This window comes from Helianthus annuus, chromosome 7 (genome assembly GCF_002127325.2).
Source record: "Helianthus annuus cultivar XRQ/B chromosome 7, HanXRQr2.0-SUNRISE, whole genome shotgun sequence".
NCBI classification, from domain to species: Eukaryota; Viridiplantae; Streptophyta; class Magnoliopsida; order Asterales; family Asteraceae; genus Helianthus; species Helianthus annuus.
The window spans coordinates 4,810,398-4,829,567 of NC_035439.2; the positions used below are offsets into that span (position 1 = coordinate 4,810,398).

Below are 19,170 nucleotides of genomic sequence, written 5' to 3' on the forward strand. Positions count from 1 at the left end.
CGCATTACGGATCAAACGGGAGCGAAACAAGCGAAAACTGAAAATCAGGTTTTGAGAACCCGTCGCCGACGGGTACCAGGCCGTCGGCGACGCCCCCTTAAAATGCCCGTGGGCTAGTTTTGACCGTATCCAGGTATTTTAGCCGTCGGGACAAAGCAAGAAATCCAAGACCCGTCGCCGACGGGTTGATGGCCGTCGGCGACGGCCTGCCAAAAACAGAAAACGGGAATTTGATCAATTGGGGGTTTAGTTCGATTTGGATTGGTCCAAGCTCATTCAATTCGGGAGTTACACCTAGTTTTGAGTTTGAAAACACAACTTGGAGCCATTATTGAAGGATCATCTCATCACCAATCCATCATCCATCACTTCTACATCCGGAATCAAGAACAAAGGCACCATCATCTTCTTGATTCCAAACCCTAGTTCATCATCATCACAACCATTCTACCACCTTCAATCCATCCATCACCACCAACCGTTTCCAAACCCTAATCATTCCACCATCCATCCTCAAGCTCCAAGATGATCCAATTGAAGTCTTGTGCATCCGTTGATTGTACCGTTTACACCATGAGCGGCTAATTTCTTGAAGGTTTCACCCCGGTGTAGACTTTTGTAAGATTTAGGGTTTACTATGTTTTGTTGATTGTTTTGTGACAACTTGAATTGCGTTTGAATCTTAGACAATTGTCCTACGTTGGTATTGAATTTGCAAATTGTCGAGTGAATGATTAAATTTGACTTTGTGAAATGAATGCACGTATTTATGCTTTGTCTTTTGGTAGGATTTGTTAGTCCAAAGTAACGAAGTGTATCATGGTCCGTTGTTTACAACGTTGATAGCGATTGACACCTAAGCTTTGTGATTGCGACCCGTTAACGAACTATTTCAAGTAAAGCTAATTAAAATACATAGTAACCCTAGGTCTTGCAATTGTTGAAACCGGGTGTGAGCCTTGTTTTCTTATTATTGTTTAAACAATCATTTCCACTTTTTGCATTTAGTAGTTAATTTAGTTAATCACTTTAGTAATTTCAATTTACATCTTTCAATCAAACAAAAATATACAAAAAACAATATAGCAAGCTTCATAAAAGTGGCATCTATTCATAATTCAATCAAATCCACACACAAACCACATACTCTTCGTGGTTCGACCCCTTGCTACCACTAGCTATTTGTTAAGGGTAATTAGGGTATATAAATATTATCTTTGACCGGAGCGCGACACTCCGATCAGGATCCCCCTTTTTGCGAGCGACACCTTGGCTGCCAGTCTACCGGAAACTGCCCGCCACACGAGGTAGTTGACCTTGAGAGGCGCTCAAGCATTCCATTGGAAAGAACCCCCGTCGCTGAAAACCTAAGCCTACAGGTCAAGCTCATTGCGAATGCATCTAACCGAAAACCGTCCGCCTGCCTCGTTTGCCCAAACCCATTTATCCAACTCATGTGACAGAGTTACATCATTCAGTAAGCACATAAAGAACCCCCAGCTCAGCCCATTCAGCAACAGAATTGGGGTCTCTGACCCACTCCCACCGCCACTTACTTAACGAACCTGCGACTTCATAACAGGAGGCCACCTTAGCGTCTTTCACAGCAGCGAGCCTGAACACATTTGGGAACAAAAGCCTTAACGGAGCTTCCTTGATCCACGTATCAAACCACATCCTTGTTTTTGCTCCATCCCCAATTGGAACCTTTAGAGAATCTTTTACCTTGATACCCATCTTCCCGAGACTCCCATTTACATTGGCCAAGTCTTTCCACCAACCCGTAACTGATTTGTTAACTGGAATCATCTTTGCGCCTTTATCCGGACTGTGATAACAAAACCAAAGCACACGTTTCAATTATAATAAAAAAACAAAGTATTTTTTATGGTTAACAAACATGGCCCAACAGCTTTCCAGCCAATTCTCTTCGCTGAGTTGGCATTCCATGCTCAAAAACTAAAACAGAAAGCAGTTAAAATTTGTTATAGTTGCAAAAAACCGCATAATTTTTATGTGACGGTTACATAATAAAAGATAAGTTGTTGACAACACCTTCCGAATCACATAATTTCCAAAGACATCGGTCATCAAAGTAAGAGCCTGAGGGAAAATCTCTTGAAAAACCATGTTTTATCCTCGGTAGTGGCGGTTTCAAGTTTTCTCTTGAATGAAACGGCTACCATACTGATCTGCGCTGATAATGTAAAGTAACAACAAATTAGAAAATATATATTTATTAAAAAAACAAAGCTATACTCTTGCATTTATGTACCTAAAGTCAACAACATGACCGTTGATTTCCGAAAGCTCAAAACTCTTAGTTTATTGCTTTTAAACTCTTCTAGCAAAGAGGACGCAAAGTTACTTTCTCCACCATCTAAATGCCAATGTCCCATCACGTCACTACCACCACCTAAATTTCTCATTTGAGGAGAAAATCGAGCGTTGAGTTCACCGAGCCTCATTGGGCTACCGGGCCTTCAGGGAGAGTTGAGAAGTGGGCCTGCTAACGGGCTTCCTAGATACGACATTCCAAACGCAGGGTTCCTGCATATTTCAAGAACATGTTTCACCTAAAATTTGAAAATTTCCATATTAAATTTATAACTTGATATCAAAGCTCGCCAAAAATAGCTTCAAACTATGACTTTCTCTATCTGATAATCAGTCAATGTATCTGGATATCAAAGACCTGATTTTTATAACATCTTTTTGAACAAATTCATATAAAATGGAACCTTTTATTAGAACAGAGGGGCTATAAGATAATATACCAATAATCAAGGGTCAATGAAGTAACATACGACATACTGGAGATAGGCAGTGGCACATGCCACGTCATCATTCAGGTCAGCAAATGCAAGCTCAGGTTCAATCATCTTCACAATATAAAACCAAAATAAAAAACCAAAAAGCTTATTCTTTAGTTCTGTAATGTAAGAACACCGAAAGAATACCCAGAATTCAGCTAAATGTCTAGATGTGTTAAAATTTTCTGCCCTGAATGTAAGACCAAACGTATACACCTGAAAGTTAAAATTTTCCAAAAGTAATAAAATATATGCATGCATTGAATTCATTTAAAAATGTAATTGATATATGAGAGAAAATGTAATCGTATGAGAGAATATAAAAAACCAAAATCTAACTTGTGACCTTAGGATAAACAAAGATGGTAAGATTCATGTTTGAAAAAGAATAAAATTGATTTTTGATTGTATGACTTCTCAAAATCAACTTAAACATACTTGTATAAAACAAATTCATTTTATCTTAAAAACAGTATTGAGCGTGAACCAAAGAGCCGAACCAGATTAAGCAATAAATACGTTGATACTCCTTAATGCCTGAAAATAAATATATATAACTACTTTTAGGACATGTAGAAAGCACTAAAACTGTAAACATGTTTGAAAACTAATTCTTACATTAACTGGACATATTCTCAAAACGCCTGAACGAATTGGAGGAAGTAAACCGCAAAGAAAACCTATAGAAAATTTGCCAAAAAAAAGATAAATCAAAATGAGACTTGGTATTCATGGTTTAAATCACATGACAAAAAAAGTTTAATTCAAATAGCATCTCAAACTAAGAGATCCCAATCAAGACAAAGTTGAACATTTTGAGAAAATTTACTACTTTAAGGATTGCTGGATTCAAGATGCATATGATAAAAAGCATAAACCATCAAATAACAAATATAATTTTTAACTATAAAACCACAATTGAAAGAAACTACTTTATGAATATATAGACAATAACATATAAGAACAAAGGGATAAAAGAACCCGTGAAAATGTTGTGGATTGAACAATGAAAGTCAAAAACCTGATATAGAGCCAGAACAGAGTAGAACCTAATTGTTAGTCTTCTAACAATTGAAAGATACTTTATATTTCTTGAAAATCTTATGACATCAAGTCGGTCAGATTTTAAAAATGGCGAAATCGAGTTTTCTATATTTAGAATTTCAAGTTTGGCTAAGATCTGTAAAGAATCTGTAAAATTTTGACATCAACCAATTTGCAAAATTTTGATCAGTAAATACACAAACACACACAAAAATAAATCTATATCCATCAATACATTAGGGCTATCTTATCTGCTTGAGAAGCCGATAACCGACCTAACTCATCATCATTAGCGTTCACTTCTGCAATTAAGAATCATAACAATGATGTATCATATAAATCCAAAGTACCGATTAAAAAGATGAATACAATATTAATTTTTTACCTGAAATTGATAGTACATGTGCGTTAGTGAAAGCTGGAATCTAGAGACAAAAAATGTTTGGGTTTCACGAAGGTTGAATCAGTCTACAATCTGCATAGAAGACATCAATATGGATAATTATTGCTATAATATATCCAAATAGCTTATAAATCCCTAAAACATCCATGGTCAAATAACAAAAACAAATACACTAAAGATAGGCGATAGCAAACATTAATAATCAAAACATACCGGTAGCCGCTGACCGATTGTCGACCAAATGTAAACACCAGCTTTCCATCACGAAGAAAAAGTATTACCTGACATCAATAACCACAAATGAAGCATCAATGACGAATATCTTCACCATTGTTAGAAACTTTTTTAACCGAATTATTGGATCCCCATTACTCTAATGGTTGTCAATTTGTTAACAACTAACAAAATGAACAAAAACAGATTCAACGCAAACAAAGTGATTGCACAATATCCAAACCTTGTTAACCATATTTAAGCAAAAATTCAAAACAAACACACACACAATATAGAAGAAGAAACTAAAAAAGATATTCATATGAAAACCTCAAATTGAGTTGTACGACCTAATTCATTGGTGAAAAAAAATCAAAGAATTATATTTAGGGAAGAGTAGGACACATGGTGGAAGTCAATGTTGTAATAATTAGACAGATTGTCAATGAGCTTAATCATACAACAACTAATATCCCAAATCAAAAAAATAAAAAATGTTATTACCTCTAGATTTGAGACTGAATATTCAGGAAAAGCTTCGTAGCTTGAAACCGGATCTTTATAACTGGGACATAATAATAAGAACTGAATGAAGGATTGAATTAGAATCAAATAGCATCTAATTTCCCAAAAACAACAATAAGAACTGAAGTATCACAGCAAAGAAAAACCCTAAACTGAACCAGACCATACCTTTAGAGGATAGATAGTATATGGACGATGTGTGAGATAATTAGCAGAGGAGGATGAGCGATATAGGGTTTTCATTTAAATCAAAACAGGGAAGATGATGAGGGCTAGGGTCTCGTGACTGTGAAACTTTTCGATCTGCAGAAAATGTGAAGGAGGCGCTAGGGTTTCAAGAGTGAACAGTGAATGGGGAATGGAAAAGAATGAAAAAGATGTATACATAAAGGATCCGTTTGGATCATTAGGTGACCCAGTTGTTTCCAGATCCCGCGTCCAACTTCTGATTTGGTTTGTGTTTTGTGAAATTTGGTTTGTGTATAGAGAATGAGATAAATTCCCTCCCAAAATCAACCTCCACTAAACCAATGGATGCTACATAAGCAAAATGGCTCTATCATTCAAAGACAAATAGCCCAAATCATCTCATTTATTAATATATATAGATTATCACACTCTCCAAATCGAAGAGCCCCGTATTGTCTCACTCTGGCCAGACTATGTTGTCTTAACTTAGCCCACACCGGCTTCAAAGTTTGGCTTTTTTGGGCGTTCCCCCTGGAAACCACATCGGCAGCCGCCACTTGACGGTCGTTGTGCCACCACAAGAGTGGAACTCTCTAGCGTAACACACGGTGAGACGAAAACCCGGTTGGGCTAGAGAATCGAACTGAGAACCTCACACAACGCCAAGTTCAAATCCTTCATTGCCTATATCCACCCCAATATGACACAAGTGAGAATTAAACTTGAGTCTCCATTGAAAAATCCAAACCTCCTACCAATAAGCCATAAGTGGGGGGGACAGGGACCACATGCCATTTATACATGGGGTAGTATAAATACAACAGTGTATGAAAAAAAAAATCCTAAAAAGCACATCTAGTGTTATTTACCAATGTATTACACGAATTGGGCAAATGTAATGTTATATATCGAATAATACCAAAAGTATGGCTTTGAAAACTCTTCTATTGTACGAGTTTGAATAACCCCATGTATTACATGGTTGTATAAAATACAATGTAATGCGTTAACACATATTGTCGTCAAGATGTATGTAAAAAAATAAACTTTGAGATGACAATTATAAACCTTGTTAAGTTACTTTTTATAACATTTTTAACTAAGTGTTAATTTTTATGCTATTTATAAATGTTAACTGAATTAACATGTCTTGTTCTTTTAAATATCCTTGTAGGCTTTTAACATAGTTAAGTTCAATTAAACTACAATTTCCACATTATAAATTCCCAACATTGTTATGCATAAAGTAGTTGTAATAGAGACTTAGGGGAGGTTTCAAAATAATTTTTGTATTATACATTATATTGTTATACATAAAGGAGTTGTACTAGAGGTTTAGAGGATTTTTCAAAATAAATTTGATATTATACTTTTAACTAAAATGTATTTGGTTTTTTTTTTTAACTTTTAATCCAATAGTATTCATCTTTTGCAAATTTAACATTACAACCTTTTTACTTTCAACTCTGGCCTTATACTTTTCATGTTTTGCAAATTTTTTGTTTATGTTTCGTTCGAAATTTTGCGAGTTCACACGGCGCAACATGCATATATGGTTCAGCGTTTTTACGTTGTCTTCTAAATTTTGCGACTTAACACGACGCAACGTGCGTGTGTGGTTCAACGTTTTCACGTCGTCTATTTTTTCCCGTTTGACAAGTTCGTCGCAATGCGCGAGTTCTAAATTGACTTATTTATTACTATCCATACTTTATGTTTCGGTTCTTCACATTAACACGCCACAATTTCAGTGTTGGTGGTCGTTATCGGTGGTTTGGCATTAGTGTTATTTTTCACTGTTTTACACCCCCACCGCAATGCGGGGGGCTTAATACTAGTTATATAAAAAGAAGTAAAATTTAGTTAATGTATAATGAGAATCTATAATTAACTGAGTGAACATCAGTGTATTTGCGAACTGAGTAAACAAATCATGGCCATTGATTTACACACGTGGATGGCTAGGATTTCATCATCAAATCGTAAAATACACTAGCGTATTTCATAATCAAATCTTGGCCATTGATCTACACACATGTATGGCAAGTATTAGTTCGCTCAGTTCGCAAACTACACTTGTGTTCACTCTTGAACTTAATTCATATATATATATATATATAGGGGAAGGTTCATTTGAGAAGAAATTTAATATGAGAAGAAAAAGAAGAAAGGGCATTTTAGTAAAATACTATTTCATTTATAACTCATATCATTAATTTTTAACTCTTTAATTAATTAGTCAACTAATCATTAATTATCCTACATATAATCTACAAAACCTACACATATCAAAATTTTCCTACATATACACTACACATTATAGAATTTTATCCTACGCAGTCGAAAGTTATCCTACACACCTCAATACACAACTCGTAATTTATCCTACACAACTATTAATTTATTCTATACTTTAAATTAAGTTGTTTTTTAATTTGGAAAAAGTATATATTTTGAAAAGGAGTTAAAAATTTAATTTAGTTAGTTATTAAAGGGGAAGAATATAAATTAATGATTTTTGTAAGTTTATCAATATACCCCTTATATTTATATTAAATGCAAATATTAAATGAAGTAAAATGAAGCATTCTTATTGGTTAAAACTTCTTCTTTTTTCATCTTACAAAAAATTTATTCTCATTTGAACCCTCCACTATATATACTAGTGGGGAACCCGCGCGTTGCAGCGGGGTCGTCAATACGGGGAGAGAACATAATTCAAACCTTAAAGCGATTTAAAAAAAATCATATACAAGTGTGTATATAAATAAAAAGCACTCGCGCTTCGCGGCACTCACCACAATGAGTGTTTGTGTAATTAAACACTATTTGCGAATACCTATTAAAAACTGCTCATTAAGAACTTACATAACAAAGAAAGTGCCTTAAAAAATCCATATTGCAATTTAACTTTAACAAACCCTGTTTAAATCATAAGTGCAATACCATATACAACACTGGTAATAGCCTACTATGTCCATAACATCTTAGCAAAAATACATCCAAAAAGCTATTGATCAATAAACCCTTGAATAGCAAAAAATCATTATGAACACCAATGTTAAACTTCAACCAGAGGCGGCGGTTGTTTTTCATGAGGAATTGCTAAAAAAGAGAGAGTTTCTTATATGTACGAGCCCATGGCATATGAATTTGGAAGCCTTTTTAAGCACATTAAATCATTCTTAGTGTGCTAAATCTTTAGTAAGCCAATGTTACAATAACTATATCATAAGAAGTAGAGCATATCATACATGTCAGCTCTTCCAGCCGGACTTGCTTAGCCGGACTTCCAGCTCTTCCGTTAAGAAGCGAATAAGGACTCGTAATCTTCACTAACTACCTCTGGCCCTATCCATTGCAGCCGATTTTGATCGTATCTTGGTTGAATTATGTCGGGAAATACTCTGGCCCTATCCATTGCAGCCGATTTTGATCGTATCTTGGTTGAATTATGTCGAGAAATACTAAAATAAATCGAATCAAATAAGAAAACCATATTAATTATTTCAGCTAAAAAAAGAGTATATGGATTAGAATTTTGACTCTTCTCGAACTGCAACCTTTCTACTTTTTTGTATTTATGCAATTCTCACACAGATATTTTATCGAGCAGTTGCTATGCATACTTTTAAAACAACATACTTGGGTCCAAACTTGTTTAATTGAGCTAGAAGAAAAAACACAAGTTCAAACAAGAAAGCATAACTTAACCTGATAGAAGTATTGGTGTAGGACTATCTCGATGAGCTTGCCTTGTCTGGATCCACCCATTTTGTGGTACCACGTGAATGACCTGTATGAGAAGAACGGGTACGCCTTTTTGGTTTTTTTACTACAAAACCCAAATTTACACACCAAATTCAATGCAAATGCTATTTTTTATATTCTAAGATGTATTCAAAAAGTAAACTTAACAACAGATTACACAAACAAATAATGGAAATCAAACCTGTTCACTGTGTCCTTGCGGGAAAACAAAAATGGATTATACATAGCTCAAATTTGAATTTAGAATTCAGCGCAAAATGGGAAGAGAGAGACAAACCTTATCATCATTTGACTAAACATTTGTAATTGTGTGAGAACGTAGGTTAGAGCAAAGTGAATCCAAATAAGATCTTAATACTCTCAAGAATCCCTTTGCAGCTTCTACCTGTATGTATTCAACAAAAATCATGTCAAACTATCTCCTTGCATTATAATATTTGACTTGATATTTCAAACGCTTCAAAACAAAAAAAAAAAAAAAAGGTAAAACTTCATATGAAGTGCACTGTGATTAAATTCAGAATACCACATCTACCATACAAAATGTTAATATATATCATGAAAAAACTCACATAAACACATCTTTTTAGTAATATTAATACTATCTATTAATATGAATTAAACCTGCACATCTGTGCATTCATAAACCGGGCCGCTACACCTTCACCCTCTGTAAAATTACCGATATCCCACCGCGATTACCGATATCCGATTTTTTATTAAAGTGGAGATGAATATATAATGAATATAGCTTGCCTGTGTGCGAATGTTATTTGGGTCTGCACCCAAATTTTCAAGAACACGGGCCGTTACACCTTCACCCTCTGTAAGCAAACCAAGAAGCAAATGCTCGGATCCAATATAATTGTGACCTGAAACATTAAACAACGGTGGAAATACGTTATCACATTTTTAAATTTATGATGATTGAACAACATATCAGCATATGTATTGTTTGGATGCAGAGATTACCAAGTTGTCGGGCCTCCTCTAGCGAGAGTTCCAGTACACGTTTGGCACGGGGAGTAAATGGAATCTCGACAGCAACAAACACCAGTGGGTGCCGAAAACATGAAATTGGCGATGGGGCGGTCTGGGTTTTTGAGTCCTACACGAGCACGGCGGATGGCACGGCTAATGGCTTTAAGTGCTTCGTCTTGACTGATGATACGTGTGTGGAGTGTTTCTTCCATTTTGAGAAGACGGTCCGATTTGTCTGTTGAGACTTTTTCGACCGGTATGCCAGTCCATGATGAGACAATGTGCTGAATGTCCGCTTCAGTTACGGTGGGGCCCTCTTCTCCCGCCTCGGTCTCGGCTTTGCTCATCTCTTTGTTGTTGTCCACAAGAGCGAATATTTGAGTTTTAAGATCCATTTCCCGATCACGCAACTCCCTAGCCTGTCAAGAGCATAATATTAGCATCTCATGTGTACAGAAAAAATATATGTGACACCATGTGTGGATTGGCAAATGGGCCAAAAAAGGTTTTGAGTTATACTCGGTTTAGTGACATAACTAAAACAATGCCTAAAAGCTGTATGATAGCATAGGCAAATGGACCAATACTATATGGTATTGACAAGTCCACTGCAGTTTGGACTGAAGATACCTGCAAAAGGTTTTTAAAAATCAAGTTGCCTAATGCCCTAATCGTTAAGCAAAATGCAAGAAAAATGACGTATTCATTTACTCGGCTTAGGATTCGACCAGATGGGTTGGCATCAAAGAAAGACATGGGGGCACAGAAAATAGAAAAATGCATTTTGTCGAAAAGCTGGTTGGCCGTTTCGTACCCAGCTTGCATAAGTAAAAACGAACTTGCTAGAATACACAAAGAGCATCCAATACCAAAAGCCACATAAACAATAATGAATTTGAAGTCATCAACACAATCAGTTCAAATCTACATAAGACATCAAAGCAGAAAATAAAAAATAAATAAATAAACGGCAAAAAGTTCAAAAGATTACGATCGACAATACACGAGACGCAAAACAAAATGAGATATGATATCTTTGTTGTTAACCTCTGATGCCTATGGATGTCTCAAATGAGCCTTCAATAGATCAATTACCTACTTGGTCCAAAAAAATAAACACCATATATTAAAGAGCCAAAAAAAAGTAAAAACCCTAAAAATAAAAAATAGATATATAATAAAAAAGCTATCACTAACCAATTTCTCCATTTCATCAGGTTTCTTTCCTCTAGCTAACCCGTCAGAAATCCCTCTAAGAACTGCGTATAACAAATAATGACAATAAACCTCTACAATGTTAAAACTTAAAACCAAAAAACTAATAAATGTGTTGAAACAAAAAACTTCCCCTTTCGATCTTCTATTATACGTTCAGATTCAAAATTAGGGTTTTTACTTTTGTAAACTATAGGAATTCCTGATGGCCTCGAAACGGATCTTGAAAGAACTCAAGGATCTCCAGAAGGATCCTCCTACCTCTTGCAGTGCAGGTATTGTTTTGATTTTGATCTGTTAGATCCTGATTTTTTTTTTAATTTTAGGGTTTTGTTTTAGATCTGTTATTTTCTAGGGTTATAACAAATATTACATTGCTAACTGCAGAGCTATAGATGATATCACAGTGTGACACATATAATTACACTAAAAATTTTTGAAGTCATATGCACGATGCATTATATGCAAACACAACCTTGAAAATTAAAAACTCACACAACATATGAAATGATGTCTATCAGCTACAGATAATATACCAGTGAGTGCAAATTTTGGTGGTGTCGGGACGATAAGAGGCGACGGCCATCGACGGACTGCAAATTTCAAATCACGAAACAGAGGTGACAATTCAACGAAATTGAAACAGAAATTATACACATAAAAGATGGAATTATAAAAGCCCTAAGATAGATAGATGAGAAAGACCTTGATTGGTGGATCGAAGACTTGAGGAAGAAAGTATTCCACTTTGGCTGGCGATTTTCTTGATAATTATTTATTTATTTATAGCAATAGCAATCATCTGGTTACAAATTTAAGCGAAGCAATGGAAGTGAAGAACCCTAACTGGTTTTATTAGTGAAGAAGAAGAAGATGGAAGAATGAAGATGAAGGTGGTTGGCTTTCTCCGACTTATCGGTGGCATCTTATTTAATTGGTGATAAATGATGAGCAGGATAGGATTTCGATGGATGAAATCCCGAGAGTGCCCCTTAGGCGTCTTAAACTTGGTAGAAATTCCAATTTCTATGGTTTTAAGCAATTTGTACATGTTGCTTTAAAATTGATACACATGGTAAAATTACCATTTTGTACATCACTTCTCCTTTTTATAATAATATAGATATATATTATATTGTGTGGGGATCGCTAAAATGAAAACCACCTCCAGTTGTAAGAACCGAGAGAACCACTTTCTAGCCATTAGATCTTCAAGATCAATAGATGAGATTAAAAGTAACTAAAAATAATATTAAATACTTTTTGTCTTATTATGTCTTTAATATTTTAATTTAAAAGAGTAATTTAGTATGACTCTATTTTATCCTTTTGTCTTTATTGTTTTTTATTAGTTTTTTGTATTATCATATTAGTTTTTATTTTTTAAAAATAATTTTTTTGTTTAAAGCATTTTTAAATTCAGATTTTTTAAAAGATTTTTTATACTTTTTACATTTTACGTTTTACGTTAAACTTTTTACATTTTACGTTTTACCTTAAACTTTTTACATTTTCTACCAAACAAATTTTTTTGCGCGCCGGTCTTTGCATGCCGTTTTTATGCCCAGTTTTTTCACGCATCGTTTTTTAACGCGTCGTTTTTGCACACCATTTTTTACGCTCAGCTTTTTCAAACGTCGTTTTTTTAAAGCGCCGTTTTTTACGTCCCGTTTTAACGCGGCATTTTTTACGTCCCGTTTTTTCACGGTGTTTTTATGCCCTGTTTTCACGCACCTTGTTTAGGCGCCGTTTTATCACACGGTTTTTTACGTCTTACAATTTACGTTGAAAAAGTTTTGCGTTTTACGTTAAATATTTTTACATAAAAGTTTACGTTTTACGTATTTACGTTAAAAAGTTTACGTTTTACGTTTTTACGTTAAAAAGTTTACGTTTTACGTTTTACGTTATACTTTTTAAACTTTTTACGTTTTATGTTAAACTTTTTACGTTTTATGATTTACGTTAAAATTTTTTCATTTTACGTTAAACTTTTTACGTTTTACGTTAAACTTTTTACATTTTACATAAAACTTTTTACATTTTACGTTAAAATTTTTACGTTTTACGTTAAACTTTTTACGTTTTACGTTAAACTTTTTACGTTTTACGTTAAACTGTTTACGTTTTACGTTTTTACGTTTTACGTTTTATGTTAAACTATTTACGTTTTACGTTTTTACGGAAAACGGACAGAGTTTCCTCTGTTTTTGGAATAAGCCGACAACTCAAGTTGTCGTTATCTTTTCAAAACTCAACAATTTTTAACAATATAAACACAAATATATAAAATTTCTATCAAAATGCCAAACGTAACAAGTCACTAAAGTATCGGTTCGAGCTCGGTGCGCGTTAACTGAATAAAATCTAAACTAACGTAATAATAACTCGCTACGTTTAAACTTTACTGGTCCTCAGTTAACCGTCTCTGAATTGTTTTACTGCTGCTGACCCGAACGGGTCCGTTGACTGTTTTCGACCCAAACCAAACCCCGAAAACTGACCCGAGTTGCACCGCGTCGAACCGAAACCCGAGCCGCTACTGAACTGTGTCACTGCCCTGTTTTCTTGACTGGGTTTGACCCGAACCCGATATACGAAACAAATCCAACTTGAACCAAGTTCTGACCCGGGTGCCCCATAATCCACGTGTCAACCCATGCCCCAAACCCCGCCCTACCATACCCCACGGTCTAAACCACTAGAGAAAATGATATGGAAGACTAAAGGTGGAGCACACCTTCCACCACTTGAGAGCCACCCAACGGTCTAATATTAGTAAAAAGCATTTAAAAAGTATTTAATTCAAACACAATAATATAAGCCTCTGCTTTCTAAAACATGTAATCAAAATCCTAAAAAAAACAAGATAAGCACACACACACCACCGTTTCCTTTTAAGAGTTATAAGACCATTCGTAGTGGGGCGTTTTTTTTAAAAAAAATTGAAAAAAAACGTCCCAAAACGCCCCCCACCCCATTACATACGGCGTTGTTAGGCGTTTTATTTGGAAAATTTTGTTGTAGGCGTTTTATTTAAAACGCTGTTTTTGTTTCTTGAATGCTTTGACCCACCAATCACTATCCACATACCCTGACAACTTTTTTGCATGTGGCCAACTTTTTGCAGAGTTATCAACTGTTTGCTTTATTATTTTTTTTTATTTTTGTTTAATGATTGGAATGGGGTTATTGACATAATGCCCCACTACGCCACTTTTGCTATAATGCCCCCTTGCTGACTAGGACGCCACGTGTCGGATAATGCCCCATGGTGGGGGCATTATAAGGTGTTACCACTACACATGGTCTAAAAGGGATTTCACTGCGAAGATGACTATGGTTTGTGTTCGTATAGTAACTCAAAATCCAAATTAACAACTGGGGTTTTGATTTTCTTTAAAGAGTTATAAAAGGGATTTCACTAAGACGAACACAAAACAATCTGCGAACATGTTACCCAAACCTGAATCAAATTGATACGAACTGAACCACGACCACTGCCGCCGCTGGCCGCCACCTGAAACCACCATTCGACGGAGAAAACCCAAACCACAGTCATCTTCCACCTCACCTTGTCAACATCACCACCTAGCTCACCGTAGAACCCACAACCGCCGCCGCAGTGAGCGGCGGCGCCGTCGACGGTCCACCATTTCCTCTCCCATGCGTCTCTCTCTCTGGGGTCTTCCGTCTCGATCCTCGATCTCTCTCTCTTCGTCTCGTTGCCGGAATAAACCAGAGTGTGGGTGTGGGTGTGGTATGTGTATCGGAGACATGAGATGAAGGGGGGTCGGGTGTGTGATTGTCGCTGTAAAACGAGGCCACAACGGTGGCCGGTATATGGCCAGCACCGGTGCTGGCTCCTAGTCGCCGTCATCGGACAAAGAGTAGAGAAATAGGGCTGTTGGGTAGTAAATGAGAGGAAGAGGGTGAGAGTTATAAAGATGAGGTTAATGAGTTTCTTTTAATTTTGAGGGTGTGGATGATATGTAGAGAGGGGAAGAAGTGAAGAAGATGAAGGAATGGTGGGTTACTGCATAAGCTCTACAATTTGAAAGAGTGAAGAGAGAAGAGAGAGACAATTAAAAAGAGGACAGAGACATTTCTGGTGGCATTAATGAAGAGAGAGAGAGAGAGAGAGATTAGACATTTGGGGTAAAAGACCAAAACACCCTTTTAGTTGGCATAATCCGATTGGTTAAAAGTGGTTCTCGCGATTCTTACAACTGGATGTGGTTTCTATTTTAGCGGCTCTCTATATTGTATAACTATGTATATGTATTAAATTTTACACAAATTATATTATATATGAATACAATATACAAACTTTTGATGAATGGTAAATCACATCTTGTGATTTGATTTTCTTTGTTTTTTTTTGTTTGATTTCTTTATTCCACCATGTGATAAAATACATATTATATTAAAAAATATTATAGGAGTAAATGGTCAACTCTACTTTTTTAAATTGATTATTCCAAACGTAAAAGTAAAGTTGCTTCATAATTACTAAATAACACTTTCTTTTATCATTTAATATTTTAATAATTTGTGGTTATTAGTTTAAAAAATCTAAATAAAAAGTTGTGTTTAACTTTTTTATTCGACATTTCAGTATAATTTTTTTTTTTGAATGTGTACCGTGATGAACTGGACTAATTCCAATTAAACAATATAGGTACCAGTATCGCAGTATCTCGCTAATGACAAAAATGGTACTGATTAACATATATTGATTTTATACCACAACATATGTCCATATCTTTTGGGTATACCACAACTTTGTTTTTAGATTTTCTCTTTCAGTTGTTGTAACGAACGTTGGTACTGTAACACATCAAACCGATATTGACCGAGTAACCGTCGCTATGGGCGGCGCTACGGGGGTTTGAAATATTGGTCCCGAGATTAATATAACGGCGTGATCATTCCTTCCCACTCACACACATATACATACATACATATATATATATATATATATATATATAAAGCCCCATACATATATAACCCCCATTACACACTCAAGTTATATAAAGCCACTATCTTACGCGTTTCGCCACTTGTCGTATAACGCCCCACAAAGGGCCTTATGACTACTCATGGCCCAATATATTGTTTTGGCACTTTATATATAACCGGTGGAAAGATCAGTTTTTATGCCTGAGATTAACAACAGATCAATAACAGCCAAATCAATTAAACAAATTATTAGAAACAGGAAACAAATGATATTTCATTAACTTTGTACTGAACAAACAGATTCAATCAAATACAAATTTAGAGACTCGAAACCCTAAAACAACTAATATTTTGAAACCCCTAAGAGCTAGTAAATTTGGTGACCGCCTTTGTGCCTTCAGAAACAGCGTGTTTCGCCAATTCACCGGGAAGAACAAGGCGCACCGCGGTCTGAATCTCCCGTGAGGTGATGGTGGGCTTCTTGTTGTACCTTGCAAGCCTGGAACTCTCCTGAGCGAGTTTCTCGAAGATATCGTTGATGAAACTGTTCATGATTCCCATTGCCTTGCTGGAGATTCCGATGTCAGGATGAACCTGCTTCAACACCTTGAATACGTAGATCTTGTACGTCTCCACGCTCTTCTTCGTTCTCTTCTTCTTCTTCTTATCAGCGGCTGCGGCTCCGGCTTCTTTCGGTAGTTTCTTTCCGGCCTTTGGCTTCTTCTCCGCCGGTGCTTTCTCTAATTAACAGTTTTGCAATATCCAATTTCCAGTCATGATTTGTTACTTTTTATAAGATTAAACAATATTTGGCCTGGTGAAATCTATTTCCTATAGTCATCTTAGACATGTTTTGAATTTACATCGAGATAGATCTCTTTTAATAGCAAAACTAAGTCTTTTTAAAAGTACGTCCATAGATCTCGGGGTCATAACATTACTATGCGATGACCCTTTGAACTCGACTAAGTAGGTCCACGTCCTCTGTCACCAAGAAACCAAAAGCATCGAAAGCAAATGAGATAAACATGTGATGGTTCAAGGCACGCTTTTTTTGTGTTTGTTCACTTTGTTGTGGATTTAAATCTCATAATAGTGACTTAATTTGTTAGTTAATATAAGTTTTATCACTTGAAAGAAAAATTATAATCGAAAAGATCTTTTAGATAAGATATCAATAAGTTTTATTTGTGAACAACTCCCTTAATAGTGAATACTTGTGAACTAATCCTAGCCTTTAATTATCAATACACAAGTGTAAATCAATGGTCAGGATTTGATGATGAAAATACAGTTGTGTATTTTACGATTTGATGATATAAATCAATAGCCAGGATTTGTTCACTCAGTTCAAAAATACACTTGTGAACTAATCCTAACACTTAATTATCAATAAACAAGCTTGGTTTAAAATACACCTGATTTGTATTAAAAAAAATATTATAGGAGTTGAGGCTAGATGGTCAACTCTACTTTTTTCAATTGATTCTTCCAAACGTAAAAAATAACCGAGATTTACCATGATTCCATAAAGTTGCTTCATAGTTACTAAACACTTTCTTTTATCATTTAATATTTAATAATTTGTGACTATTAGTTTAAAAAAAAAATCTAGATAAATTGTTGTGTTTAACTTTTTTATTCGACATTAAGGTATAATTTTTTTGTGAATAGGTACCATGATGAACCAGTATCGTAGTATCTCGCTACTGACAAAAATGATACTGATTAGCATATATTGATTTTATACCACAACACATGTCTATATCTTTTGGGTATACCGCAACTTTGTTTTTAGATTTTCTCTTTCGGTTGTTGTAAGGAATGTTGGTACTATAACACATCAAACCAATACTGACCGAGAGTACCCGTCGCGTAGCGCGGAGGAATCACAATAGTTAAATATTATATATTTCAGATGATGAACAAGTCAGTCATGGTTATATAAAAAGTCAATGCCATAATATATATCTACACACGCGCATCTTGATCTTAAAGTAACTATATAAAATAAAACTAACAATTCTTCTAGTGGCCAACTTATTACCAGATTAAAATAAATAAAAATATATATAAGTACGCTGAAGCTGAAAATTTCCGAAAAGTGTTTTTAAGATATTGAACACTTTACCTCGTACGATATTGGAAGTAGTCCTTCTGACAATTTTTTCGGTAGCAGGTACCTTCCCCATCGTTGCATCTGTAGGAGGCTCATTTTTGGAAGCAGCTACCTTTGGCCGCCATCGCTCCATCTTTGAAACTGATTTGTTAGATCCAGGATGATAATATAAATTTTCTAAATAGCTAAACAGAACATCAATACTTTTTAGCGACAAAAACATGACCTCAATGATCAGCACTCAGTTTTTAAACAATCTTTGAAACTATTCCGGTTGACACAATCTTTGAATTAATTACCTGTGGCCTTTGCTCATCATCAGACATCTCTGAAACTTTTCTGGTTGACCACCGCCACAACAATAGGCTTTTGCAAGGTCTACCTGGGGAAGTATGAGGCTTACTTATTGGCTTTGGTGTTATTTTGGGTTAAACACTTGTTTCTTTTATATAGCTGTTTTAATTGAAAACAAAGTTGTTAGAAACTAGTTATCCTTCGTTCACATTGTATCTCGTACTAAACAAACGCATTTAAGTTATTTTACTATTAAACTGATTCGTTAGATCCAAAATAATATAAAAAAATTATTTTGTTAAGCAATATTATTATTTTTTAGGGTTGTATTAAATAGATTCTTATGTCAACCTTTCTTTTAAATAGTAAATCAAAAGACCCATAATGGCCAGTAGGTTTGTAGTCAAACAAATTGTTTTTTTTTTTAACGTCCAACATAAGAATCGTCGGGTACTCCGTACGTGGCACCCATTGGCCGAAAGGTAGCCCGCGGCAGCCCAACCTGCACGTACAGAGCCCTTAGCCCACCATGCCACCAGTTCCGGGGAAAACCCGACCCTGCACCCGCCCAAGAGCACGACAATGCAAAGCCGGTAAAACCCGGGTGGATCAGAAATCAAAGACCATTTGGTCAGGAGTCT

The 19,170-nt window shown here is 35.4% G+C and overlaps 1 protein-coding gene and 3 long non-coding RNA genes across 17 annotated transcripts; all 4 read right to left on the bottom strand.

The window, feature by feature from the left end:
- Positions 1 to 1,268: 1,268 nt before the first annotated feature.
- Positions 1,269 to 5,431, bottom strand: LOC110866152. Of its 10 annotated transcripts, none has more exons than XR_004863176.1 (12): positions 5,167 to 5,421; positions 4,978 to 5,058; positions 4,474 to 4,541; positions 4,243 to 4,332; positions 4,093 to 4,159; positions 3,432 to 3,493; positions 3,314 to 3,350; positions 2,961 to 3,029; positions 2,778 to 2,882; positions 2,276 to 2,550; positions 2,056 to 2,197; positions 1,269 to 1,828 (listed from the first exon to the last, which is right to left on the bottom strand). It is a non-coding gene; the product is annotated as an uncharacterized LOC110866152 (long non-coding RNA). The 10 variants fall into 10 exon arrangements; XR_004863178.1 differs by having other exon boundaries at positions 4,133 to 4,159; positions 5,167 to 5,420; XR_004863182.1 differs by having other exon boundaries at positions 2,056 to 2,192; positions 3,432 to 4,159; positions 5,167 to 5,431.
- A 2,641-nt stretch (positions 5,432 to 8,072) lies between these two features.
- LOC110867657 lies at positions 8,073 to 9,685 on the bottom strand. The gene is made up of 4 exons (XR_002551734.2): positions 9,583 to 9,685; positions 9,236 to 9,343; positions 8,902 to 9,022; positions 8,073 to 8,654 (listed from the first exon to the last, which is right to left on the bottom strand). It is a non-coding gene; the product is annotated as an uncharacterized LOC110867657 (long non-coding RNA).
- A 23-nt stretch (positions 9,686 to 9,708) lies between these two features.
- LOC110867656 lies at positions 9,709 to 12,089 on the bottom strand. 5 transcript variants are annotated; one of them, XR_002551733.2, is made up of 7 exons: positions 11,860 to 12,086; positions 11,691 to 11,747; positions 11,137 to 11,198; positions 10,987 to 11,034; positions 10,754 to 10,863; positions 9,931 to 10,358; positions 9,709 to 9,830 (listed from the first exon to the last, which is right to left on the bottom strand). It is a non-coding gene; the product is annotated as an uncharacterized LOC110867656 (long non-coding RNA). The 5 variants fall into 5 exon arrangements; XR_002551731.2 differs by having other exon boundaries at positions 10,754 to 11,034; positions 11,860 to 12,089; XR_004863184.1 differs by lacking the exon at positions 10,754 to 10,863 and having other exon boundaries at positions 10,931 to 11,034; positions 11,860 to 12,084.
- A 4,367-nt stretch (positions 12,090 to 16,456) lies between these two features.
- LOC110867655 (histone H2B.3) lies at positions 16,457 to 18,576 on the bottom strand. Its single transcript, XM_022116663.2, has 3 exons — positions 18,535 to 18,576; positions 18,248 to 18,368; positions 16,457 to 16,856 (listed from the first exon to the last, which is right to left on the bottom strand). Exons 1-3 carry the CDS (start codon positions 18,559 to 18,561, stop codon positions 16,477 to 16,479), a joined length of 528 nt encoding a protein of 175 aa, XP_021972355.1. The 5' UTR covers positions 18,562 to 18,576; the 3' UTR covers positions 16,457 to 16,476.
- Between the last annotated feature and the right edge of the window lie 594 nt (positions 18,577 to 19,170).

Coding starts and splice junctions, on each gene's coding strand:
- LOC110867655 (XM_022116663.2), bottom strand. CDS start 18,561: ATGTCTGATGATGAGCAAAGGCCACAG. Junction 18,369..18,534: donor ATGATGAGCAAAGGCCACAG/GTAATTAATTCA, acceptor TCAGTTTCAAAG/ATGGAGCGATGGCGGCCAAA. Junction 16,857..18,247: donor TACTTCCAATATCGTACGAG/GTAAAGTGTTCA, acceptor ACTGTTAATTAG/AGAAAGCACCGGCGGAGAAG.